Source organism: Semicossyphus pulcher, unplaced genomic scaffold, assembly GCF_022749685.1.
Source record: "Semicossyphus pulcher isolate SPU_LCO1_2020_fin unplaced genomic scaffold, fSemPul1.0.p SCAF_15, whole genome shotgun sequence".
NCBI classification, from domain to species: domain Eukaryota; kingdom Metazoa; phylum Chordata; class Actinopteri; order Labriformes; family Labridae; genus Semicossyphus; species Semicossyphus pulcher.
This window is the reverse complement of record NW_027211659.1, coordinates 9,168,606-9,195,984: the sequence shown is the minus strand read 5'-3', so window position 1 is coordinate 9,195,984 and position 27,379 is coordinate 9,168,606. Positions and strand designations below refer to the sequence as shown.

At 41.2% G+C, this 27,379-nt stretch overlaps 2 protein-coding genes across 4 annotated transcripts; both read right to left on the bottom strand.

The window, feature by feature from the left end:
- Positions 1 to 770: 770 nt before the first annotated feature.
- On the bottom strand, positions 771 to 7,849 carry ildr1b (immunoglobulin-like domain containing receptor 1b). The gene is made up of 8 exons (XM_069662999.1): positions 7,598 to 7,849; positions 5,980 to 6,150; positions 4,283 to 4,432; positions 3,791 to 3,910; positions 3,551 to 3,697; positions 3,164 to 3,289; positions 1,956 to 2,866; positions 771 to 1,439 (listed from the first exon to the last, which is right to left on the bottom strand). Exons 1-8 carry the CDS (start codon positions 7,644 to 7,646, stop codon positions 1,401 to 1,403), a joined length of 1,713 nt encoding a protein of 570 aa, XP_069519100.1. The 5' UTR covers positions 7,647 to 7,849; the 3' UTR covers positions 771 to 1,400.
- Positions 7,850 to 9,851: 2,002 nt separating this feature from the next.
- Positions 9,852 to 26,153, bottom strand: ildr2 (immunoglobulin-like domain containing receptor 2). Of its 3 annotated transcripts, XM_069662996.1 has the most exons (10): positions 25,820 to 26,153; positions 22,097 to 22,426; positions 20,421 to 20,540; positions 16,534 to 16,590; positions 15,883 to 16,029; positions 15,643 to 15,804; positions 14,106 to 14,219; positions 12,635 to 12,836; positions 11,844 to 12,510; positions 9,852 to 10,447 (listed from the first exon to the last, which is right to left on the bottom strand). In XM_069662996.1, the coding sequence occupies exons 1-10, from the start codon at positions 25,857 to 25,859 to the stop codon at positions 10,412 to 10,414; spliced, it is 1,875 nt and encodes a 624-aa protein (XP_069519097.1). In that variant the 5' UTR covers positions 25,860 to 26,153; the 3' UTR covers positions 9,852 to 10,411. The 3 variants fall into 3 exon arrangements, with proteins under 3 accessions (XP_069519097.1, XP_069519099.1, XP_069519098.1); XM_069662998.1 differs by lacking the exon at positions 14,106 to 14,219; XM_069662997.1 differs by lacking the exon at positions 16,534 to 16,590.
- Positions 26,154 to 27,379: the final 1,226 nt, after the last annotated feature.

The window sequence follows — 27,379 nt, the reverse complement described above, 5'->3', positions numbered from 1 at the left end:
TCACATGCATTTCTCCTTAAATATGTACCTTAGTGACACAGGCGTTGACATTTAGCTTGCAAATACAACTTTAGCACTGTTTTATGGCTTAATATTATGTTTCATAAAACCAGCAGATGACAAAAAAACTGACATTTTTCAACCCTTAGTCATAGACAGACATACACAGCACTGATCTCAAATCAGTCTGTACTCTGCAGATTATAATTATATACTTTGCTTCCCCCTGCTGGACATTTATCAAATGTTAATGTGACAGAGAAACTTCTAGTGAGGTCTGAATTCCTGAGGGTACAGTCATGTTGGAACGGGTTTGTAGCCCTTGAAGAGATTATTTAGCCGAGACATTTTGAAATAATTAAAATATTGATACGATACTCTGTACTAGTCTTTTCAAGTAATATTGCTGCATTGAAATGATACTTAAGTGTAAGTATATAAGAATAAAAGGAAATTGTATTAAAAAAAATCTCTTCGACTGTTATGTTACTTTGTAGATTATTATTGTGAATTAGTTTGTGGTAATTTGATGAAACAATTTTGAATAATCCTGTAAGCAAATATGAACTAGCATAATTATTTCCAGCTACATTTTGACATAAGACTCCTCTATAAAGACAGCAGCCCAGTGTAACACAATAATTCAGCAACCAGTTGATATCTTAATAACCTGGTGATCTGAGCCCCCCTAAGGCAAATAAACTATTTTGTCCACTTGTGTCTGGTTGGAAAAGACCTTATATGAAGTCCATGTACAAACACCACAGTAGCTGTATCTAAAACAGTTTATTAAAAACATACAGGTTACAAAAGCAAACATGAAAATTACAACTATATGTTGTTGCTCCAACAAATGTGTCCAAACTGTCCTCAGTCCATCTTTCTACAAAGTTCCTAAAACGTCCTTTCTATTGCTGACAGTCTCACAACAATTAAAAATTATAAAGAAAAACACTTTAAATAATACAAGAAATTAAAATATAGTAAATTACTTAACACACACAGTGTGACTGTTTTTACAAAAACATGCATTACATATTCAAGAAGACGAAACTAATTAACCCACAAGATCAAACAATCTGCTTGTTGCAACTGTGAAACATTTTCTTCACAAACACCAGCAGAAGGAAACTTTATCCATCACCAGAGAAAAAACTCACTTCACATAGAAATGACACAATTTAATAAAGTGAGCACAAGAATCACACTTATCTCAATAACAAGAGGCGGCACACACAGTGCATACACAGAACAAGTATATCAGTACAGTACATGACATCAACTTTTACAACAACTTCTTCCTTGTTGGCTGATTAAACAGATCACGGTTCCACCTGTTTGTCTTCATTTTCACCGTTCTGGAAACATTTAGGAAAAATTAAAAAAAAGATAGAAATGCTTCAGATGACGACGCTGGTGCTGCTGTGGGAGCTTTTATCCTGAGAGAGAAGTGAGAGATGAGGATTAGTGAAAGAGGAAGGGGTGATGAGTCAATAAACACCATTTTAGAGCACAACCTAAAAAGGTGTTCTTAGCTAACATCTGCATGCTAAGATGCTACAATGATGATGCTTAAATGTGGCTGTTTAGCAGATATAATGGTCACGATCTTAATTTAGTGTGTTAGCATGCTAACATGTGCTTATTAACACGAAAACAAAACATTTAGGTGAAGCTGAGGGGAAATGTAGTTCTTTTACGGATGTTTGGATATAAAGCAAAGTGAAATTAAAATTTTGACCTGATAGCCAGAGGAGAATATAAATGTCTGTACCCAATGTCATTGCAATCAAATCAATAGTTGTTGAATTCATCAGTAAATTTTAAATATATATTTTAGTGTGGATCAAAGTGGTGGAGACTAGCATGGATATAAAGTGATGAAACAACCAAGATAGACTAAAAACAGGAAGTAGATCAATAGGAAGCAAAGAAACAAAATCTGTGGGTCTTACAGAAAAGCGGTTGTAGTTCCTCCGCCCGTTCCCGTGTCCAGCCTGGATCTCGATGGAGGAGTAGCTCGGGGGCTTCTCCGGCCAATCCTTCACTTTGCCTCCTTTCCTCCTCCTGCTGTCCTCCTCGTCTGAGCTCCACGAGTCTTTGCGGCGCTGAGGAGGTGAGTAGCTCCTCTCCCTCCGGGCTGCTCGGCTGTACAGCTCCCCTAACAGGTCGTCACGACTGCGAGTTCTCGGCCTGGATCCTCCTCCTCTCCTCCCGGCCGAGCTTCCTCTCTGATTCCTCGAGCTCGTGTGCGGCGCTCTCCCTCGCCGGTTGTCCCAATCGGAGTCATCGCTGTAATCCCGCAAGATCCCCCGTCTGGTGGGAGAGACGTCTCTGTAGCCTCGACTGCTGCGGGGGAGACCTCCTCCTCCTCCTCCTCCTCCTGAGCGGTTCGTACTCCCACTGGACTGGCTGGATATCCTGGCACCTCTTGCTCCATCTCCACCTCCAGGCGCCCTTCGCGAGGAGAAGCTGGGTCCACGCTGGATAATAGGAGGCAGGGTGATCACCCGCCTCTCCACCCCTCTCACCCCCATCTCATCCAGGGCGGACAGCATGCTCGGGGGTCCGGGTGTGTAGGGAACACCAGGAGGGGCAGGGTGGTGCTGTGGTTGAGGCTGTAACGGTGGCATATTTTGGACAGCGTACGGAGCATGTTGAGGTGCCACCACATCCAGCCCCCTCACCTGGTTCTCCAGGTAGTCCAACACATGGTTGGTGCCCTGGATGCTGCTCCTCACGCTGCCGTTCACATGGTGATGGTGAGGAGGAGGAGGAGGAGGGTACTGCTGCTGCAGGGCCATGGGGGACAGCTGCATGGGGGCCATGGCAAAGTTTTGCTTGACAGGGTGGTCCGAGTACGAGCCTGGAACAAAATGTATTTACATTATGTTTTAGAGAGACAACAATGCTAGGTCTGCATGAGCTGTTTTTTGCCGACTTGGGGGCAGCAGAATAACGCTTATTGACACATTTCCAACTTTGAAAGTTGATGCATAGATCTCGTCAGCAGAAAGTTTTAGAGCACCTTTAGAATTCATTTTGTGTCTATGAAATCACAGTTGCCAGAACCACAAGCAAACATACGCCCCTGGTTTCTGATGGTATTGATCTCGAAACAAAGCATCAAAGGCGGGCCTTGTTGTCCCTTTGTGTCACGCACCTGAATACAGTATGGGGACGCCCTGAGAGGAGGCTTTGGAGCTGATGGGAGCGTAGATGGGCTGACCGTTCATCCAGGGAACCATCGCCTTCTGAGCGTCTTTAATCATCCTGTGCTGCATCACAGCTGAAATCAGAGCAGCGCAAAGAAGAGGTCAGAGGTTAAAGTGTCCCTGTAAGTCATAACAGGAAAAACTGAAGCAGCTAATTATTTATCTTAGAGTGACATGCCAAATGTCCTCAAAGTAAAAAATAGCAAGAAGACAAACTCGGATCTGCACATCCCTGATGATTTATGGAAAATACTTCAATCCCAACTCCTGTTAAGGTCGTTGTAGTTTATGCTTTCAAGAAGGGGAACTGAGCCAACGAAAAGCATCTCTTCTACCTTTTTCAGGGCAGCAGCAGGTCCGTGGACAACACGGGCAGCGCACGTAGCAGCAGCACTTCTGCGGGCAGCACTGACAGCAACATATGCAGAGGAGCATGATGAGCAGCAGAGCCCCGAGGATGATCAACAGGACCGTCAGCCAGTCTGGAACAGATCAGAAGACACAGAAGTATTGATTATATTTTTGCACACCAACACTTGTATCGAAGTGCAAAAAGCTCGACAGGGAAAACTTACGGTACACGATGAGTTTGATTTCCCGATCCGAGTCTCCTGTCGTGTCACCAGCAGCATCGATGCTGCAGAAGTAGACGCCGTTATCCCACCACATCACCTCAGTGATGACCAGGTCGGCCTCTGTGCACAGATATGTCACATTACTTATACATTTCAAATTTGGATCACTTCAGGATAACAGAGATGTAAATATAACCTTAAAAGAAGAAATGTTTTTAGGTGTTTTAGTGTCTTCTATTTGCTCTCTTTACTCGTCATGTTTACTATTGTCTAACTTCAGGCAATACATCCTCTCCTGTTCTGCCTATGAAATCAGTATTTAGACAAACTTATGCACTGATAAGTAAATACTTACTTAACATACAGCATGCTCACGCACCACAATAAGTACTCAAATACACGCAGCCGGTGTGAAATCTCATATCACAAATCAGTGAGTAAGTCTGTATTGACAGTTTTAAAACATTTTCCTTCGGATGGGAACAAACTTACTGTTTTGAATGGTAATTTTGCGTTCTCTGTAGTCTGCTCCCAGTATGGGCTCATTGATGCCTCTCTTCTGGATGACTGTGCGGACTGTGCGCTGGCTGTCCCGGCAGTCGTTGGACGGGTCCTGACCCAGCTGCAGAGCGGCCTGATAGGCTTCAGGAACAGAGGAAACATAGGATTAATTTAACGACATATTATTTTTCTTCTAGATCACTCCATCAGCACTTTGCCTGTCCAAAGCTTTTTAAAGTATTTTTTCATGAGTAAATTGACATAAATGACATTCAGCCATCTAAAATGGTGTCATTAGTTTGCTAATGTTTCTCTGCACTTTTCGTTAATAACTTTTAAAAAAGTGTTTATGTATAATAGATAGAATAAGCAACATCTGACTTTTGATTAAGCCTACTGGGACTGTGAGATGTATCCCTATTTAGCTAGTATTCTGTCAAAGCAATTTCCAAATACTATGAATATTAGACTGTTCTATAGACATTGTCGTTACTTTGTTTGGGGAAAACAGATAATTCAGTGGAAAATGTAGTAATCAAAAATGCAAAAAAGCATCCAGGAATGCACCTTTTTCTACCTAATCCACAGCATTTTTTATTATAACAATTGCTCAGCCCATTTTTGGCCCTGGGCTCGTCTCTGTTTGGAAATAACATAATACAGTCAAATGTAAACATGACTCAGCACAAAGAACCTGCCCTTTATTCAAACAGAGGGTTTTATCATCAGGGTCCTGACCCAGCTGCAGAGCGGCCTGATAGGCTTCAGGAACAGAGGAAACATAGGATTAATTTAACGACATATTATTTTTCTTCTAGATCACTCCATCAGCACTTTGCCTGTCCAAAGCTTTTTAAAGTATTTTTTCATGAGTAAATTGACATAAATGACATTCAGCCATCTAAAATGGTGTCATTAGTTTGCTAATGTTTCTCTGCACTTTTCGTTAATAACTTTTAAAAAAGTGTTTATGTATAATAGATAGAATAAGCAACATCTGACTTTTGATTAAGCCTACTGGGACTGTGAGATGTATCCCTATTTAGCTAGTATTCTGTCAAAGCAATTTCCAAATACTATGAATATTAGACTGTTCTATAGACATTGTCGTTACTTTGTTTGGGGAAAACAGATAATTCAGTGGAAAATGTAGTAATCAAAAATGCAAAAAAGCATCCAGGAATGCACCTTTTTCTACCTAATCCACAGCATTTTTTATTATAACAATTGCTCAGCCCATTTTTGGCCCTGGGCTCGTCTCTGTTTGGAAATAACATAATACAGTCAAATGTAAACATGACTCAGCACAAAGAACCTGCCCTTTATTCAAACAGAGGGTTTTATCATCAGGTATGAAACCTGACGAGGGCGGCGGGCTCAAACGTGGTGACTGGTTAAAGTCCCAGTGAGTTGTCTTTTGACAGCTGAGCACAAAAATCCACCTTAGTGTCTGTTCAACCACGAGAAGCTCCTGGTCGGTTTTTGACTTGGTGTTGCAGAAAAAGCACAGCTGTAATCAGTCAGCATTAATAATTTATCTGTTTCCTTTAGTTGTGTGCGCAAAACTGAAACTGGAACACCTATTTGGAGCAGGGCAGTGTTTTACGTATTAGTAACAACTGTACTTTTACTGACTTGTCACTTGCCATGAGAAAGTGAAATGCCTCAACCTCCACCTGCAGCCTCACCTGTGGAGTAGAACTCCAGCACCGGGTCCTTACAGAAGGACTTGTACCTCCAGGTGACGAGGACATCCTGAGGGTTTGCTGAGGTTGAGTAATCGCAGCGGAGGATCACCGAGGCAAACAGAGTCGTGCTCCTCTCCGTCTCTGAAACGGTCACCTGGATGGACAGCAGCTCTGACACAAACAGGAAGAAGGCATGAGATAAAATGTAAAACAGCAGCACTCATGACACACATTCAAATTAAATATCCTTTAAAAAAACAACTGTATTTGTGCCACGGCGTCGCTCTTAAACTCTGGAGTGACAAGAATGTGAGCAGACTGGTTACATTTAGTCCTTTGAGAGTGCACACATTGTACTGCATCATTAGAAGTGGTAACAGCCGTCAATCAGGACCAACGCTTCAGAAGCCGATGACAGGAGCCTCTGCTAATTGTATTAGTGAAGCTTTGAGGTCAGATATCAAACTCACACACCCACAATGCACGCACAAACATGTTTCTAGGCTACATAAATATTGGGACAGCTTGATTAATCGTTTGATAAAAATACTTTATGTCAGAGTTTAAGGTGTTACTTGGTCGCACAAAACTATACATTGATTAATTTCACCCTGGACTCTTGCTTATCGGGATTTTGCACTTTATTTCTGATAGTTCACAGAAATTAAATTTTAATAAGTCATTTTAATCATTGAGATTACTCAGTGATGAAAATAACTTAACTTTCAATCCTATTTAATCCACTAGAATATAAAAATGAAAAAGCAAAAAATTCTCAAATTTTAGAGATTTAAAGTGGATTATTTTTTAGAGCTGCAACAATAAAACATTTAAAATCAATGACAAGAAAATTAATTGCCAAATAGTGTTATATTTTATTAATCTTTATGTTCAAGAAAAATGTCAAACATTTGCTAGTTCCAGCTTTGTAGATGTAAACATTTTGTAAATTAAAAATCTTTGGGTTTTGAACATTTGTTATATGTGGACGTAATTTTTTGGCTCTGGGAAATCATCATGAGGTCATGATTTAAAAAACGAAAAACAAAAAAAAAATCCAACACATTTTGACATTTTGTGAACTAAAAGATTAATCGATTAATCGTTAAATGAATAGGCAGATTAGTCATTACGAAAATAATCGTTTTAGTTGCAGCCCGAATAATTTATAACATTTATGCCTAAATAACGACCAACGATAAAGACTTAAAGATGAATTAACTCCCTGTATATTAAATGATTAATTGTGTCAGCTCAACAGCCGATTGATTTATTATCAAAATAATCGTTATTAACAACCCCTATGTCTTCCACGTTTTTTTTCTACTAAGGTTTGACATAATAAAGAACCTGATTTATTACGTTTTTCTTCCACTGTTACACCTGCTCTATGTCTGAGAATATGCATAGAAAAACTATCAGTGTGCAGTCACGTGACTTTACTCGGCCTTGCCCTATTTACACCTGTCGATAATTAACTTGCACACTCCACAAACAGTTTCGGTTGTTTGCTTGTGTGTCTCACTCTGAATTCCTGCCTTAAAATAGATCAAAATAGATGACACTGGTATAAAATATAAGATAGAAACTGTGTTCACTGTAGCCTTTAAAACCTCACCTGTTGGCAGGTGAGCCAGCAGAAGCACCATTAGTATCAAATTTCCCATCGTGCTGCTTTTTATCCTCCCTTGGAAGCGTCACTCTCTATCCTGTCGGCGATTCAAAATCCACCAAAAATCCGGAATATTTTAAGGAAAACGTAACGGAGGCGCTGCTCTTCATAGTAACTCGAGTCTTAACTCAAAACGACATGTTAGGCAGTCTGTGTTTGTTTCCTGAGGTGAAAGACGAGTTGCACGGACGCGGAACAACTTTCCCACAGAGTGATTTCCCCTCCCCCACTGCGGCTGCAGGTGACATCATCACCCCGCCCCCTGTGACAGGTGCAACATGGAGGAAGAAACATGGCGGAGCAGGAGGAGCAGGGAGGTGATGTTTACCCCGTTTAAAAGCTCATGTATTCACATCCTTTCTTTCAGTAGACAGAAGCCAACTCAAGAGCTATCAGCGAAATATACAGAGATGAACAAAGTACAGTCCTAATTTTGCCACTGTGACTGACATGTTATCCTGTATGTCATACTGTAGTTCCGTTAATACTGATGCATCAGTGTGTAGGTAGTTGAGGTGAAGCTAGATTTTAAGTCTTTACAGAGTTAGCTTTAGCTCAGGGGGGCAGAAGAGAAATCTCAGGGGTTGCGTGACCCTGAGCACAACCAAGCTAAAACATGCGTAAAGGTGTGTGAATCCCTAAAAGGAGGCTTTTCAAAATAAAATACGTTTTAAAATAAGTCACATTCAATCCTTTCTGCACTTTATGTCCTGCTGTTTTTTGGTGAGTTCACTGCCTCTAATGAGTCTATTAAAATGCTGTTGTTTATTTAATGTTAACATGTTAATATATTGTAACTAGAAGCAGTTTAAAAGGAGTGAAGCCTAATCTGAATAAGATGAATGGAGTAGAAGCAGGTCAGTGCGCCTGGCACGTCCGCTTTCATTAACTCCTTTGTGGCAAACAGCCTGAGAGTAAAGTTCACTCTCGGGATGAGTCATGTCTGGGTGTTGGGAGTTTTTGTGCGAGGGTGTTTACATCTCTTATCCTCGATATGGACCCCAGCGAGCTTCACTGTTGACACAAAACAAGCCTGCCTGAGCTCAGCTCAAGTGCAGCTCTCAGCTCACTGAAGTGCTCTTGAAGTCCTGTGAAAAATGCTGCGGGGAAGAAAAGATTTGCCATCACATCTGTGTCTGGCTCCACTCTGAAGCTCGAGACGGGTTAATATTTAAATTCCTTCTTTATCAGTATAAAAGGAGAGGAAACACTCCCTCATTTCCCTATGATTGGTATCCACTTCGTATCCTACAAAATAATTAAACTTTCATTTGCCTATTGTGTTATAAAGCTACACAATTTTTTGTCTCTACTATCATTGTGTCTAAATAAAGAGTAGGAGTGTGCAGGGGCGGGGCGAGAGGGACCTGACGTCCCCCTACCAGAGGCAGAAGGTGAAATTATGGGCTTGTCAGTATCATGAACAGGCCGACTGGGCTGCTGTATCAGAGAATCTGTATGAAGTGGCTGATTGAATTTCCTGATAGAAAGTCCATCAAATGATTACAAAGAGACACAAAAACACAACAAAGACATGTTAAACTACCATAAAAAGTCCCAAATAGAGATTTCAATGAGTCATTACAATGAACACAGAGTTACTACATAAATTGTAAAATGACCACAAAAAATAGCAAAATTACCAGGAAGAGATGTGAAAAGACAACAAAGAGACACTAAAAGTCTACAAAGAATTGCAAGACAACTATAAATACTCTCAAGATGCGAAATAGAGGCACAAAACAACAACAGAGACACATTCAAGCCTGTTCTGTAGACATTTGAAAACCTCAGCTTTGGCTTTAGGAAATGTTTCTAAGTATTTCTCACTATTCTCGCAGTGGTTAGCGTTGTCGACTCAAAGCTAGGCTCGAATCCCAGTCCAAAGACGTGCTTGTTAGGTTCATTGGTGACTCTAAAATTGCCCATGTAAGTGTGAATATGAAAGGTCGTCTGTCTCTATGTGTCAGCCCTGTGATTGACAGATGATCAGTCCAGGGTTTACCCCGCCTCTCGCCCGATGACAGCTGGGATAGGCTCTTGCCCCCCTGCAGCCTTGAACAGGATAAGCGGTATAGATAATGGATGGATTGATATTATGATTTATTGAGAAAACAAAACAATCAGCAGCAGCAGTCCAAGTTTTACGCATCTTCTCTTTCAGCCAAGATAATAAAAACATTCTTGTAAGACAGCAAAGACTTCTTAGAATTGTTTTATTCAAAAGCAGTGCAATTAAAACAAATTCAAGATACAGTACTTACATACAGACGGTATCAAAAACAGACAAACACACAAATACAAGGTGAACCTGAGTTGCAGGGAACTGAGTGAGAAATATGAAGTGTGCAGGAGAAAATAAGACTATTGCAATATGTTATAAAAACTTGGCAGATCAAAATTGGCAGGTAAAAATAATGGTAAAAAAACCTCTTGGCACTGGTTAGGATAAGTCCAGTCGCTCTGAAAATGATGCACACTCACCATACGCAACCTCTGAAGACTGCACATGCATACATATCCAGATATGATTCATGCACGAGTCCTGAAAGTGACTGCACATGCTGCTTCGTGCACATTATTTTCTCAGCATTTTCCATCCATTCCACTATTTTTCAGCCGCGGTTATTTCAGTGAGACGAGCCAGACTTCATGTGGCTGGTGGCAGAACAGTTCAGCCTCTCCTGAGTAGCAACAGGACGGTTTAAAACGAGCAGACTGGCAGCGCTGTGCTGAGCGGGTCCAGGCTGGGAACCCTTGTCACACTATGAGAGAGTCCCTGCTCAGTGCAGTGCTCTGTTAAAGAAATACACCGAGAGCCACACGTTAGAGACTTTCAATCATGCTCGTGCTGTGTTAGTGCAGCCTGGTGGTTTATTGCATTCACAGAACGTTTGCAGCTCAAGCTGTGTTAGTAGTTATGACTGTGATAGTGATTTATGTGTAAACAACACCTTTAGAAGGCAAGTGAGTAAGAATCTGTAACACTGAGATGGTTGCAAGCATGATAGACTGTGTATAATGGAGTTATATAGATATGTAATTTAAGTAAACTCTTACAGCTACCTATAGAAGATAAAATTATATCAGAGCTACATTATAACAATTCAGTGTTAAGACCATAAATCTTGTATGTACATTGCACAAGATATATTCAGATTATGTACAAAATACTGTAAAACATTGATGAGGCAAAAGCTGGCGTTATTCTATTTTATTCTTACTGTCATCAAACCACATTAAAAGACCAAAACCAAAAACATCTTTCAGCACTGAAACAAAGTCCTGAAGATGTAAATCATTGAAAATATGTCAAATATTTAGTTTTGTTTACATTCATTTTTGGGGTGTTAGCCTTCAGCTAAAGAGAAACACGGAGGTAGAGATAAAGAAGAAATGACGAAGGTTCCAGCTGGACTCCAACCAGTATTTTTTATTTTTTTTAATAAGGCTTATTTATCTCGTAAAACCACTGGGCAATGTAGTTTTCAGTAAACCATACCCTAACAGGAGTAAATAAGGCATTCGTTGGGGACTACTTTCAGTTGCGGATTACTACACTCTTGTTAGGCTAGTGCAGACGTCCCTCGGAGAAACAGTCTGCAATAATTCAATACAATTAATCTAAAAAACCACAGAAAGCATGCTAATGTTCAAGTACAAGTATGCTAATGCTAATATGGTATTTTTGCTATAATTACTTTTAAAGTGGTGCAGTTTGTCTTTTCCCTCGTTCTCCCCAATCATACAGGTGTTAATCTAACAGGTCATGTTCATATGAGAGAACAAGTTTGGCACCACTACTTAAGTATGACATGAAATCTGTGTTGCTGTCACTCTCGCTCTCTTTATTCTTCCTCTGTCCCTGTCATCCTCTAACTTTGTATTGACATATATTTGTGTATTTTGAGGATGAATATCTTCCTGTCCTGATGGCTGAGGAGAACAGTTATGCAACAGTCTGGCTCACTGGTGTTTAATAGTTTTAGCACAATGGCACAGAGGAAGCTTCATCAGGCTTTGGCCAAACACTCACTCAGATTTTTACCGGTTTTGGACTTTTTTTGTGGGATTTGATGACAATAAGTAAAATATAGAACATAGACGGACTCATCCTGCGTCAGGATTTAGAGTCTCTTTCCTGAAGAGCTGCAGAGGAAGGAAGTCCTTGTTCCTGCTACAAGTAACTCACCAGGTTTCGGTTCCTCTCTCTCTCCTCTCTGCCCCCCTGTATTGTGTGGGACATTCCCCGGTTGGGGCGGGTGTAAGAGAACGGCCTCGTGGCGGGTTCAGTGGTCCTGTATCGCTCTGATCGGGGGGGTTCTACAGTGCGGTACCGGTCTGTGGTCGTGTCGGCCCTGCGGTACCGCTCGGCCTCCCACTCAGAGTACGGAGGCAAACCGTCCTCCTCCTCTGGACGGTTGCTTGGCGAGCGGCTGTAGTAACTATCGCTGCCTTTTCCTCTGGAGCTGCCTTTAGAGGGAGTGTCACTGTCCTCGTCTGGTCTAGCGCCCCCTCTGTCCCCTCCCCGCCCCCTTGCCTTGCTGTCCAGCACGCTGCTGAGGAAGGCGTTGTCGTATCCTTTGCTTTGGGGCGGCCGAGAGGGACGATCGCTGTCCCACGTGTCCCTTCTCTTCTGGGGTAGAGGTGAGGGGCTGCGACGGCGCCATCCGTCGTCATCATCTCTGTAGAAACGCCTGGGGGGGCTGTAGTCCCGCTCATAGAGCCGGTCTGGAGGGTCAGCCCGACGTCCACGGGAGTCGTAGGACTGGGCGAACTCCTCCAGCTCGTCCAGGGAGCCGGTGCGCCCTCTTCTGCCTAACGTCTTCCTCTGCAGGTGCTCTGAGTGCGGGTTCCACCTACAGCACAGAGAAGCAAAGTGGGCGATGTGGTCAGGTCACACTGAGTGGAAGACTTTTGCATCCCTTGTGGTGACAGGTAGTGGGTGACATGAACTTATGCTAAGTAAAACCATAATTTTACCTTCTGTCCAGCTCATCGTCTGAGTGGTTTCCTCGCTCCCGCCTGGACCTTCGGTGCTGTGCAGGCGGAGCTGCTCTTACCACTGTCTGCTCGTCGAGGTCCGCGATGGGCGGGAGCGCCTTCATCTGGACCGTCTGATAGGTGTGTCTGAAGTCTGTCGTCCCTCCATCGTGAAGAGAGCTCAGCTCCGATAGGCTGCTGGCTGTTAGGGCAGAAACATCAGCGGAGGGACATTCGCTATTTTAATTCGAAAACATTTTCAGGTATCTTATTTCAAATTAGCCACGGAAGTACAGTGTAGGTGTCTGGGATAATAACATGACGCAAATAGTTCATTACCTACTTTCTGGTTTGAGGTGACTTTGACTGTATAATCATAAGCAGTGATTACAGCAGACTGTAAATTACTGAGGGCAGAAATGTCTCATGTGCCTCCTTAAACTATTATTACAAGTACTTAAAAGGATCAGCCTTCAGAGATTCTGTTTCCCTATTTTCAGGGATTTCTATGAAAGGGTGAGGACCAACAATGGATTGATGCTACTAACAACAATAGAGATAGACCGATATGTTTTTTTCAGGGCCGATACCGATTATTAGTAGTCAAGGAGGCCGATAATCGATATTTGGAGCCGATATTCATTTGCAGTAAAAGTGAAAATATTGGCGTCAAAATTTTGAATAATACAAACTCCAACACTTAACTTTGTTTAAATGCCTTTAAGCATATGTTTATTAAACAAACAAACAAAAAGCACAGGGAGTTCCCAGGGTCAGCAGCATCTCTTATAAAGTTAACTGAAAATTTAAAGAAATAAATAAATAACTTCCTGAAGTTTTATTAAGTAAATAAAACAAAGTTAAATAAAATTCGCAAAGAAATGAACTCTTATCGGCCGTCAGATTTAAAAAAATAAATAAATAAATGAATAAATAAATTTAAAAATTATAAAAAAAAAAAAAAAAAAAAAAAAAAAGGCAGATGCCGATATGCGTCAAAATGCCGAATATCGGCCCGGAATATCTTTCCCTAAACAACACTATTACATTTTACATTTTTGTGTATGTTGCCAAATCATGACACAACTAATTTTTCTTGTTCCAAATGGGTATTAATCCAGCGCTAAAAATAGTCCCAAATAAATGCACTTTTTACTCCTGTTCGAGTATCGTTTGCTAAAAACTACAGCTGTAAGAGACAAATTATTGACCATTTAAAAAGAAGTTATTTGGGTTCTGTATTTTTGGATCTACTACATTTTAGTCAGAACCGAACAACTGAGAGCAATAGAGAGAAAATCAGAGAGTCTTGCGAGATGTCTATGCACAGTTAGATGTAATGAAATGGATGCATGAATTAGATGGAAACTTGCTAGTTAATTAACACAAACCATGCACATAAGAGAAACACACAAACACGGACACACAGCCTCACAGATTACAGAAACTGTCCTAATCTGCGCAGCCTTACGTTGGAGTGCAGCCGTCTTGGCAGAGGGAACCTGAGCCAGCTCCTTCTCTATGTAGTACAGAACTTTCATTGAGTCCTGGTGGGGACTGGCTTTCAGTCGATAACCAGTGCGCACTGTGGATGTGGACACACACGCATACACACACAAGCATACGTACAGCAGGGACATGATCATGCAAAGACAAACACATATAAATGGAAGTTTTACACAACAAAAAGTAACAATCAAACTCGTAAATGTTAAGATAAGTATCAGATAACAAACGTGCATGAGGACAGAACAATCACAACGCGAGGATGATGAATGAAATGAGTGTTAGTCACGTCAGTGTTTCTGAGAGGACATTATGATATTATGGAGATATCGTTGTGAGTAAAGTGTTAAAAAAAACTATTTCTAAATCTGACTTGTTTCCTTTCCTGTGTTGAAGATCTAAGATAAACAAAGTGTTTTGCTTGGTCATAAAAAAATCATAGGATTAAGTTTGTTTCGAAGTCTGCTTTTTTTCCCCATAAAAACAGGCAAAAAAAAAAAAAAATTCAGCATAATTTCTTGTGTTTTTGTGTTTCTGTTATGATACTTGGTGGTTAAAAAAATTGTTAAAACAGGCAGGGAAAAAAAGTAAAAAAGTATTGTCCTGTGAATTTTGTATTTATTTATAAATGTTCATTTTGTCCACAAGGGGCTGAACTGCACCACTATCGCCTTCACCTGGAGGAAAACATCTATCCATCCATAATCTATACCGCTAATCCTGTTCAGGGTCGTGGGAGGCTGGAGCCCAGCTGGGGTACGCCCTGGACTGATCACCAGTCAATCACAGGTCTGACACACAGAGACAGACAACCTTTCAGGCTCACACTCACACCTACGGGCAATTTTAGAGTCACCAATGAACCTAACGAGCACGTCTTTGGATTATGGGAGGAAGCCGGAGTACCCGGAGGGAACCCACACATGCACGGGGAGAACATGCAAACTCCACACAGAAAGACCCACTATTCGTACTAGGAAGCTTCTAGCTGTGAGGCGACAGCGCTAACCACTGCAGCCCGGAAGAAAACATAAATGCTTAAAATCCTTTTTAGAACTTCAGGTAGTTATGCGCTTCAGTTTCTTCAGGTTGAAATGAGTATTACTACACAAACCGTTTGATTCATCTTTCTCTACTGCTGAGTTTTGCTTTTAGTCCTATTTTGAACCTGGGGTTGTGGTGTACTTCAGCCCCTTGTGGCTAAAATTAGCATTACAACAGAAATTGTTTTCGTTTTTGTTTTTCCCTTAAAAAAAAAGTTTTCACCATTTTCACACAAGAAAAAATAACTTAAAGCTAAAAAAGAATCCACACAAACGAAACCTCCACTTGCTCACTTTGTTCACCTCTTTCAAAGACAAAAAAGCAGGCAACTTTTATTTTAAACATAAACACAAAAGACAAAACTATTAAAATCTGACTTATCAGATGCTTCTGTTTAAATTAAAACCTAAAAAACGTCATGATCTTTGCAGCTTAAAAACTGCTACGTTGCTGCTTACCTCCAGCCAGGTTATTCTCCACTGAGGGGATGGAGGCGATCTTCGGCTCCACATGTGTCGAAGGTGCAAGAGGAACCACAGAAGGAACGCCAGGAATGTAGTACGGATACATAGGAACCTGAGCAGGTGGTCCCCTCTTTGCCATCTTCCCGGCCTCATACACTGTACAGGAGAGCAAATGAAGATGAATGTAGATAGATACTGAGAAACATAAGTAATTCATGTGTTTGTGTTCCTCACAGTGTCGTGGACAGCAGCAGGTGTCGGGACAGCAGCAGCAGCGGACGTAGCAGCAACAGGAGTGAGGACAACACTGGCACCAGCAGACCCCCAACAACAGCAGGAACAAGACACTGCCGAGGACTACGGATCCAACAAACGCCCACTCTGCAATGTAAACACAAACACACACATTATTCATTTGTTTACTGCATGGTATGATTCAGTTTAAGGTGTTACACGATAAGCTGTTTGACAGTGATAAACAGCTATGTTTGTCTGGGTATAAGCACATACATTTCCATCCAGAGATCAAAGAGTGTAAAACTCTGGGGAACTCTCATCCACTCTTATCCATCATCACATCTTTAAATCATCCAGACTGTAACAACACACTTCCTCAGGGTGTGTCCAAAAGCAATACCCTCTTCAAAACGCTCTCTGTGTCAACATATATCCCCTGTGGAATTTAAATCATGAGCAGAAGAAGGGGATAAGAACTACTACTACTACTGCTTTCTGTAAGTGTTCCTTTATTAGTCTGTAATAAACGCCAGGTGAAAGATAGTATATGTTAGTCAAGGAGAGTTTTGATTGGTCAGTGAGAAATAAACGTAAGGAAGCCGGAAGTTGCCATGCAGTGAGACAGGAGTGCAGGAGAGGGGGCCGTACCTGGCATAATCTCCACATCAAACTCAGGTAGGAGATCGTCCGGCTGACCTGTCCGGCCTGCAGAGAGAGGGAGAGCACAGGTGAAGGGCGGCAGAGGAAGCAGGAAGCAAGAGTCAAAAGATCAGGCAAAGAGAGGATGGAGGGAACTGAAGGGACAATTTTCTCTTTTCAATTAAATTTAGCAAAAATATTGCAACAAAGCTGGAATCTTCTACTTTATGTTTAATGTACCTGCCTGTATACATTTTGAAAAAAGGATCACATGATGATGATCATAAACATGATGCCATGATAAGGTAGGACATTTTAGCCACTCTAGACACATAGCTCTAGGTTCGGTTCGGACGGAAATATGTCAATCTCATCACATCTAGTGGATGGATTTCCATAACATGTAATGCAACATCCCTGCTCCTCTGAGGTTGAATCCTAAGGACATAAGAATTAAGACATTAGGATTTAACCGTGTTTATTGGACGTCCATCAATGATCATTGGATGTCCAATAAATGCTGCATATCTTGGTTGTATACTCAGATTGATTTGCGTGAATATCAAGTCAGCCAAAACACTATAAAATATATCATTGTACATAAAACTCTCAACATAATATTTTCCCAAAGCCTTTACAGCTGTTTTGTAGCATAGTTTCGTAGCTAGTTTGCAATACAAGCAAATGCAGAGATCACAAACCCAAGCTGGAATAGCTTTTACTTCCTCACAGCCACCGACTAAGTCAAATGATAGTGACTGAAGAGCTGTGCCAAGCTCGGCTCAGACATCCCAAAAACATTGGTAACAACTGCAAGTGTTTTTCACGTAATATATATATAACTAGGGTAGATAGATTTAAGGATGGAAGGCTGCCTGGCTTCCCTCAACAATAGGAGCCCTGAAACTTTCATCTACTGCCATCATCAATCAATCATCATCAATCAGCCCATGACATTCCCATGAGCCTCTGCTTTTCTTAATGTTTAGTGCTAAGTGGCTCATATTAGCATTCTATTAAGCTGAACATGCTAAACATCATACCTGCTAAACATTAGCATGTTAGCATTGGTGTGAGCCTTGTTAGCATGATGATATTAGAATTTACACAACAGTTAGTTCCGACTAAGTAATCCAATTGGACAAGAGGCAACAACAACATCACTTGGACTTTTCACTCTGTGTGTCACTCCGCCCCAGTCAGGTGTTCTGAATACTGTTAATTAATAATTAATTAATTAATAATTACAGCAGACCGTGTATGTCTACACTGATCATGCTGGTACCTCTGAATCACACAGCAGACTCTTATTTCACTGGTTGAGCTTAAATTAAAACATACAGATAAATGTACATGATGAAAAACAGCTGCAGAGTGCAGGAGAATGTTTGGGTTGCTTGGCAACAAAGTTGTAGAACTAGTTGAGTTGGTGGGGCAAAAAAATTTCTGTTATTGATTACGACTTTTTACTACTATTTGCTTCTTGTGTAACTGTTGTATGAAAGCAATATCACACTCTAGGTGGTGATGTTGGCTGTGACACGGCCGTGATGATATTCAGTACATCCCTCCCTCTCATGTGATATTGCTTAATTACCTCAGCCTCACAGAGCTGCTAGCTTGTCTGTAGACGCTTGTATCACACTGATATGTTTTGGTGTCCAGAGCTCATGCTACTTAAAAATGATGTCACAGAGTTTCTGAGAAGTGAATACTGACCTGTGGTCATGAACATAAGTCATGTTAGTCAGAGGTCAGAGTTCATAACACACTTCACTTTGATTCTAATTTTAGCAGGAGGCCGACTGTACTACATTTCATTTCTGTTACAACTATTGGGATGTGCATAGTGGGGCAGCATATGAGGACAAAGAGGGGGGGCTTCGGAAACTGGGGCACATAACAATTCTGGGGCAATTATTTACCATGGGAACTCATAATAAAAAGGTCACACAAGCTGTAGGGTTGTGAAACAGTGCCTCTTTTGTGCTTTATGTACCAAACAAACAGGTCAGAGAAGGAGAACTAAACATACACGGCTGTTATCAAACTTAAGAAGAAAGGACTGTAGCAGGTGTGATACGACTGCAGGTGTTCATGTTTTCAGTTTGTGTTAATGGTGAGGTGTAAGAAGGCCTATAATTACAGTAAAGAGTCACTGTGTCTGTCTACAGGGATAGACTAAACACCCACTGGCTCCAGAGACTGCTGAGTAGACTGTTACTCTGGAGGGGAGAAAAAAACCACACGGCGTACCCTCCCCACCTGATAAAAAAAAGTGAGCCTGGTTCCCTGACCTGGCACACTCGTCTACATACCATGAAGCTCAGTAACGCTGAGTAACCTGAGAGAGCAGAGGAGCTATGCAGCCCAGAGAGCGAGGGAGGGAGGCAGGGAGAGATGCAGGAGTGAGAAGCGGAGGAGTGCAAGGGAAGGTTTTGCAAGACAAAAGGGAGAGCGAAGGGAGTGAACGTCGAAAAGACAAATTAACCCAAAGATTAGAGACGTGGTGAGAGAAGAAACATGACAGCTTGTTGCGTAAGGGAACACTCAGTCACAGTCTTAAAGGGCCGGTTCGCCGGTTTTCAACCTCAGTCCTATCATGCTATTATAGGGAGCTAATGGCGCTATGGTAGGAAAGAATGCAATTTCGCTCTATCTGCTTCTCCAATGGGCCCTGGAAAATCTCCCCCAGACTACATAACACCTGTTAAACTACACTTCCTCAATCTAGGACGCCCGCCTCCGATGTCGTGTCTCGCTTAGAATAGTCAGGTTTAAAATGTAGACTGCAGACGCGAAGATTTTTTAGACGATCCACCGGTATATTCTCGTCATATTACGGATTCTGTACCGCTCTGAGCCGTTGCCTGCAGCGAAAACGGTAGTATCTCACTCCAGCCTGTCTCGCTGGGCCGTTCCTTTCAGAGGGAGGGGTGCAATGCACGCTGGGTGTTGTAGGAATGTAGAATGGGCGAAACCACGAGCTGTTTGTACAACTTTCTCCACAGCTATGTCGCCAATTTCAATTATTATTTATGCTTCTATCTGTAGAGAACACCAGCTTTGACTGACAGCGGCTTTTTCCAGGGGCGAATTGCTCCTTTAATATGGAGCAGGAGCCAGTTAGCCTAGCTTAGCATGACGACTGAAATTTAAGAAATGATCCGCCGCTAAAGAGACTTCACACACGTATCTAATTCCAAATTCTTCACTGCAAATAATCTAGCGCCAAAACCCACTGTAGTCTTGTTATTCTCACACGTTTAACCCCCCTCTTCTCTCCTGTGAGCTGATTATAATCAGATTAACGCTCAGTGGAGGACGGCTGTATGAATGAGCAGACTTTAAAACCACAAGTACATCAAGTGTAGTCAGGCTTTAAGGAAAATTTGGGTCAACTTTTGGATTACATTGTCAGGGTTTTAGCCTGGTTTCGGTCTCTTTTTTTTCCCTACGTCCCTCTCTTCAAGTCTAAAGCAACAGCAACCCTTAACATGCCCCGGCCTCCTCTGAGACAGCAGGTTGCCATGGTAACAGCTTAAGGAGTGGCTTTGGCAACAAAAGCCTCTGCAACTTCTCTCTCTGAGTGGACGTCACGTTTTAATGACAGGAGATGGAGAATCTCAGCAATGAAATCTTAGCTTTGTAAATGAATTAAACAGTAACAAATATAACATGATCGCACACAGCTGAACACGTCATCCCATATGGAGCTTTATCTAAAGTACAATCCAGGCAGGTCCTCAACAATGTGGAGGAAGCTGTTGTCTTTGTTGTGTGAAGAGGCAAAAAGATTCTTTCTAAAACCTTTACTTACATACAGAAAGACCCTTCACTGACCTTAATGATCAGGCTTAAAGTTGAATCTTATATATATATAAATGTAGGCATACCGAGCACCAGGAGCTCCAGCTGGGCCTCATTCTTCCCCTCCAGATCATCAGAAATGATGACTTTACAGAAGTAAACTCCGCTGTCGCCCCACTGCAGCTCCCCAATACGCAGGTCTGCCTCTGCAAAGAGACAGGAAACAAGGTTGTAGGTGATGTAAGAGTCGAAAGGTCAAATGGCAGATCATGTTCACAGAGCACTTCAGGGTTAAACTAGTGCATTCAAATTGATCGACGTTGATGACAAACTGATTATAACGACTTGGTTTCTGACTATTTTTAGCAGCATGTTGACTCTAAGCCGATATTAAGACTGGATTTTGTTAGGAATATTTCATACTAGCACTGGTACAATAACATGATGTTAAAAATGAGGATGCCAGTACGTATACCAGTAACATTTAAGCGATACAGATATCGATAGAGTTCCTTATACGTTCCATTTTTGATGTTAAATCAATACCCTATATAATCTTCTTAATCAACACCTCCTCGTCCATATGATTTTTACACTGATACATTTCTAAACTCAAATTATTAAATACAAAAAATTAGAGATAGACCGATATGTTTTTTTCAGGGCCGATACCGATACCGATTATTAGTTGTCAAGGAGGCCGATAACCGATATTTGGAGCCGATATTCATTTGCAGTAAAAGTCAAAATATTGGCGTCAAAACTTTGAATAATACAAACTCCAACACTTAACTTTGTTTAAATGCCTTTAAGCATATGTTTATTAAACAAACAAACAAAAGGCGCAGGGAGTTCCCAGGGTCAGCAGCATCTCTGATAAAGTTAACTGAAAATTTAAATAAATAAATAAATAACTTCCTGAAGTTTTATAAAGTAAATAAAACAAAGTTAAATAAAATTTGCAAAGAAATGAACTCTTATCGGCCGTCGGATTTAAAAAATAATAATAATAATAATAATACCGATAATAATAACCGATAATCGGTCTATCCCTAAAAGAAATTGTACAAAACTGCTGGATTAAGTATTGATGAAGAAGCGTCATTTCAAACGAACCACTTGACTCCACACTGGAGACTGCGTGGGCTGAATCTGACGTGGTGTTGGGCCAATACAAAAACAATTTCCCATTTAATCAAAGAATCTTTGCAGTGATTGGCTGCAAGCAAAACCAAACAACTGATCGTTTTTATAGATCTGGGTACAAAAAGGAAATGCAGGTATCGTTTAATTGGAGCAGTATCGATACTTCTTGGTACGAGTCATTTACAGATGAAAAACAAGAAAAATACTTTTAAAAACTAATTAAGTGATTACCATCATAGTTTAATTTATCATCACGTCAGTACACTTTCTTCTGCTTAACCGTTTAAATGAGGACAGGAGGACGTTGATGAACGTGGTGTGTTTGCCGACACATTTGTATAGAAGACGTGTGTTTTGTCCTGATAAGACTTGAGGTTGAACAGGGAGTCATACATGAATTGGAGCGAGCGCAGGGGGTTATTGTGACCATGTGTGTGTATGTGTGTGTGTGTGTGTGTGTGTGTGTGTGTGTGTGTGTGTGTGTAGCTCTCTCCTCTATTGTGAGACAAAGACAAAGGAGGTGTATTTAGAGAACAGGAAACACAAAGCAGAGGTCAAACAGCTGCAGCAACTCTTTCTCCTTCACTGGATAAAAAAGATTAAATTGTGACATTACTGTTTACGATGGCGATGTCTCTGCCTTTGTAGTGCTCAGCCAGCGTCATCGAGGCTCCCTGCGCCGACGCCACAACCCGGACCGTGCGCACGCTGTCCGAGCACTCCAGGTGGGACGAGGCACCCAGCTCGGAGGTCTGCACGGCCAGACTCTCCGGCAGGGTGAAGGACTCCCGCGTGCGGTCCCGACAGTAGGACTTGTACCACCACTGCACCACCGGGGTCTGAGAGGAGGCCGTCTGGTACTGACAGGGGAGGACCACGGACTGGAAGAGCATCGCCAGGCGCTGCTTCTCCCGCACTGTGACGTGCACGCCATCACACACACACGCTGACACACACAAAACAAATACAGACAGAAGAAAGGATTAGCTTCTGGCAGTCTTCTTGATGAATGACTTAAATAAATAACTCAGAGTCCTGATTTCAATCCTCAGTGAGTTGCAACAAGCGAATACAAGAATGCAGCCTATTTATATGATGGTGATAATGTCCAGTTTGTCTTGAAAGTGTTTGAGTGGATGCAATATTATGAGAGGTCAGAGCTGTTTTGAGTAAAGCTGATTTTGTTGCTATTTATTGTCTTAATCAATTTATGATCTGGTATAGGCTACACGGTTGTGCAGTGGTTAGCGCTGTTGCGTCACAGCTAGAAGGTTCCTGGTTTGGACGTTGGGGACCTTTCTGTGTGGGGTTTGCGTGTTCTCCCCGTGCATGCGTGGGTTCCCTCCGGGTACTCTGGCTTCCTCCCACAGTCCAAAGACATGCTCATTAAAGGTAAACTGGTGATTCTAAGGCCCTCATCATACCTGGTATTGACATGTGGTTTTCATGATCGGATCACAAGTAGACAACCTTAAGTACAGGTCTGAACACACCCAGGACAGATTAGAGAGGCATTCAGATCCGATCACTCATCCACATACGGAGGTGGTCTGGGACGCATGCATTTACATACATCTGGTAGTTAGTACGCACGTGTCCTGGGCTACATTAAGGACCGCCCACTCTGATCGTTGCCGTGGATACGGGGAGATCACTCGCCTTTCATTCCTGTCTGATTTAAGATTTCTCTACTGGGTCTCGTGAAAATCTTATTTATAAATTGACCATAGGTTTGAGCGTAGGAGGTTGTCTGTCTCTGTGTGTCAGCCCTGTGATTGACTGGCGATCAGTCCAGGGTGTACCCCGCCTCTCGCCTAATGAGAGCTGGGATAGGCTCCAGCCCCCCGCGACCCTGAACAGGATAAGCGGTATAGATAATGGATGATCTGGTATAATGCTCAGTAATGCTTCATTAAGGCCAGGGTGATGACTTCAAATGTCTTGTTTTGTGCCAACAAACAGTCCAAAACTTAAGATATTACGTTAAGTATCAAAAAGGTCTAGATTTTAGAAGCTAGATTCTGGGAATTTGTAGCCTTTTTTGCGTAAAAATATTTTTTTTTCTGATTTATTTCTCTGCTTGTAGTCATATCATATCTGCTTTATTAATATAAATATAGTGGACACATTGTTTCAGGACTGTTGATGACCTAAATTAGTTTTAGCTGAGTGTACCAAATGACGTAGCAACTGGATGGAAACAAAAACAGTTTAACTACAGGAAAAGGATGCAGATAATATCATGATCACAGAAGAAGCAGCTGTGCCTCTTCTTTGTCTGCATTAAGAACTACACCTGGGAGATATTCTGCTTCATATTAAAGACAGGAACAGGGATTAGGTGCGTAGGGGGGGGGATCCTCTGTTGCTCCGTGCCAGGGTCAGGGAGGTTAAATTCCTGTGTGTATGTGGGGGAGGCCTGTGGAGAGGCAGGGGGTTGTCATCACACAGGGAGGGGATGGAGAGCGCAGACGTAGTCGTCGGTGCTTTCTGCGAGTCATATTAAGTCGAGGTGGGGCAGGAACTCCCTCTAAACATTTCCCAGCAGACAGGAAATCAACACAAAAGCCAGCAGCAGGCCTTTCCTTTGGAGCGTTTATAGCATTTATCTAAAATATTTCCTTTTTCCTTCACGTGTTTGTTTTTTTCCGGGACTGCAGCTGGGAGACAGTTTCAATCATTTTAATTTCTTCGATTAAGGACTGTAACTACTTTTTCTTTCTATTTTCGATTGATCTGCCAATTACATTTCTGATTAATTGACCTTTTTGTCTATAAAGTCCCAGAAAATAGTGAAAAATGGTAGTTGTCTTTTCCCAAAGCCACAGCCTCAAACTATATAAATTGCATACTATATCTGGTCAGATTAGCATCATCAGTTTCTTCTCCTTCTGAAAAGTTACTACTCTTCTGCACGTTTCTAAGTACACTGATGGTGGCGATTAACTCAAATGATTTTTACAGGATGAGAGAACAAGAGGAGGGGCGACCGAGCCTAAATTCCTCCCACGATGGAGCTCTAGTCTTCCCTTTGTTTCCTTTTTTCATGGACCAGTCCATTGTTAGGGCTCTGCTAACCCCCCAAACTTGAAGGGGGAGGAGGTCATAAAACTCCCAGCCAATGAGAATCTCCGCCTTCATCCAGCTGGATGTGAACAGACCAATTAACTGTTAGAGATTTAAACCAAACCGTTACTCCATGAATGGCCTCAGTCTGAGGTGAGAGGAGGTTTGGATACACAAACAAACAGTGGAGAGAAGTGAGACGGTGACTGTTAACTATTCTTCACATGGAGGAGTCTACAGCAGGTGTGACTCACTGTAGGTTAATGAACAGGTTACAGAGGCAGCAGACGGTCTCCTCCTCCACCTGCATACATGCCTCACTGTAAGATTAGACTGCTCTTTATTAAAATAACGTGTGGTCACTGATGTTTTCCAGGTCAAAGTTCTGCTACAGGACGCAGCGGGTTTCCTGAATACAGTCAGACTTCTTTTCCTCTCTAGAGCTGTCACATTTCCTGCTTTTACTGTGTCCTACATTCCTTCACATTGACTCAACAGAAAATACACAATGACATGTCTGATAAAGGATTTCAATGAGACCCGATGTGCATTTTGGAGTCGTGAAATGTAGTTGTAAATGTATAACTGATCTTATGGATGTAGTTTGGGGCTGTTACTTAGCATTTACTTTTAGTTTGGATAAATCACCTATTAAGTGAAATAAGTTAAAATAGTGAGAAATGCTAGTTGTCATTTCCCACAGCCCCAGAGAGATGTATTTAAATGACGTTTTTACACAATGACAGTCTAGACTTAATAAAACTATGAATCGAATACCAAAACAATTACGGATAACCGTTTTTGTCAGATGAATCGATTGTTCATCGAAGCTCTGCCATGGTTTTTGTACAGTAGATCTCTGCCAATAAACATTGTACCTAAAAGAGTTTATGCTTTTTTTATGGTGAACAGTAGTGATATATAAATAGGCCTGTAACAGAAAAGCTAAGCCCTAAGTGAATATTAATTAATATCGGATAACATAAGTAGCCTAAACTATAAAGCAGAAACACAATATTCAATAGGCTACCAGAAACTATAAAGATTACTAATGTCCCATAAACCAGCTTATGTGTTATGAATTCGTTATAACGGGGCTAATCATTACTATAACTCTTTTAAATTGTACAAATAAATTGTAGGCTAAACTAAGTCTTATGTGTACTCACGGTGCCTGGCATAAGTTTGCTTAGGATCAACCTGTTGCGCTGTTGTCGTAAATATGAGAGATTCAAGTTAAGAAGACATATTTTGTGAAGAGAATAAGACTTACCGGATGCTCCCAGTAAAAAAGCCAGCAGGTAAAAGTTCATTATACAGTCCGTTTTTATAGTAAAGTGCAGTTTATCCGCATGTTGGTCATTCTCGTCGTCCGCTAACTGCTGCTGTTGCTAACAAGACTCCAGACCGCTGCGACTAACGGGACTGTACCACTTCACGCAGAGGTGAGCCCAGCACTAAAACACTGCTCCGAATTACTCGCCACTCCTCTGCTGCTCTTTTATTAAAACTCAAAGTGAGTGCAGCTGTTTTCTTTAGTTGATCTTCCGGGCTCTAGTTTTAGGTTTTTCCGCAGCGGGTGTAGCAGCAGTGTCTGCCGGGCACATAGAGAGTTTTGCCCGGTGTGGAAGTGGAGGGAGGAGGGGGGCAGCTCCATGATAAAACCAGGTCAGGCTAATCTGTGAGTTTTCAGGAATTCTACTGCACACAGGCAATGGTGGGTGAAGTATGCAGATCCTTCACTCAATAAAATACCAAGTAAAATCCCTGCTTTTAAGAAAAATCTTTAGGTTTAAATTGGAAAATGTAGCTACTTCATTTAGGCAATTAAAAGTAATCAATACATGTATACTACTTGTAGTTATTTATTTTAAATTACTTCAACGATTATCAAAAAAGTTGCCAAATAATTGTTTTGTCAATGAACTATCTGATTAGATCAGACTAGACTAATTGTTTTAGCTGTATTTGTATATGTAGGCTATTCCTACTTTTTGTTTGGCTAAGTTTAACAGAAACATGTAAAAGATCTTCATATATTTTTTTTATGCAGCAATCGTGGAATAAAAAAGCAAATACTTGAGTGAAGTGTAAGTATCTCAAATGTGTGCTTGAATACAGTACTTTAGTGAATGTACTTCTTTATATTCCACCACAGCACACAAAAAGCAATATTTGACTAACTGTCTTTATTCAACGCAACTTGATTTTTGCTTCATATAAACAAACGCAGCTAATCACAATCATTTTTCACACAAAAAGCTGCTGACAAAAATTTTACAAATAATCAATTCAAGTAAAAGTCATGGTACTTACAAGCGCAGAAATGCAAGAACCAACACAAAGAGGTTTTCACATAAAAAAACAAGTTAAAAAACAATTTAAAAGCTAGTTAAGCTGTATATCTAGCTCAGGTGCAGCTAAGGCACTATTACTTTTAATCACAAATTACAGGGTAACAAAAAGACTTAAAATCAAGATAATGTACACATTGTATATGAGGGACTGACAGAAAGATACATTTCTTTTCAACCAAGCAGAACAGGTTGCCTGAATGTGTGAGCTATTATTGTATTGGATGGTGTTTTAATTACATTTTTATGTACAGGCCAATTTTTCATTATAAAGACTAACATACAAAACAAAACAGTTCAAAATTACATGTCAGTACTTAATAGAGATTGAAAGATTTTATCTGACTGGTAAAGGCGCAAGAATATCCTTTATTTCTAACTTCCTCCGTTCCTCATGATATTATTTGAATATGGGTTTTTACCTGAAAATTTGCTTTACTTTTGCATTTTTGCGACATAAAAAAGGACTGTGAGGGCAT

What these genes read in the sequence shown, in the direction of transcription:
- ildr2 (XM_069662996.1), bottom strand. Translation starts at nt 25,859, where the DNA reads ATGAACTTTTACCTGCTGGCTTTTTTACTGGGAGCATCCG. An exon ending in TGATGTGGAGATTATGCCAG is followed by an intron (nt 16,030 to 16,533) that starts GTACGGCCCCCT and finishes TTTACATTGCAG; the next exon opens with AGTGGGCGTTTGTTGGATCC. An exon ending in CTGCTGCTGTCCACGACACT is followed by an intron (nt 15,805 to 15,882) that starts GTGAGGAACACA and finishes TCTCCTGTACAG; the next exon opens with TGTATGAGGCCGGGAAGATG.
- ildr1b (XM_069662999.1), bottom strand. Translation starts at nt 7,646, where the DNA reads ATGGGAAATTTGATACTAATGGTGCTTCTGCTGGCTCACCTGCCAACA. An exon ending in CAAAATTACCATTCAAAACA is followed by an intron (nt 3,911 to 4,282) that starts GTAAGTTTGTTC and finishes ATCTGTGCACAG; the next exon opens with AGGCCGACCTGGTCATCACT. An exon ending in GGAACTACAACCGCTTTTCT is followed by an intron (nt 1,440 to 1,955) that starts GTAAGACCCACA and finishes CTTCTCTCTCAG; the next exon opens with GATAAAAGCTCCCACAGCAG.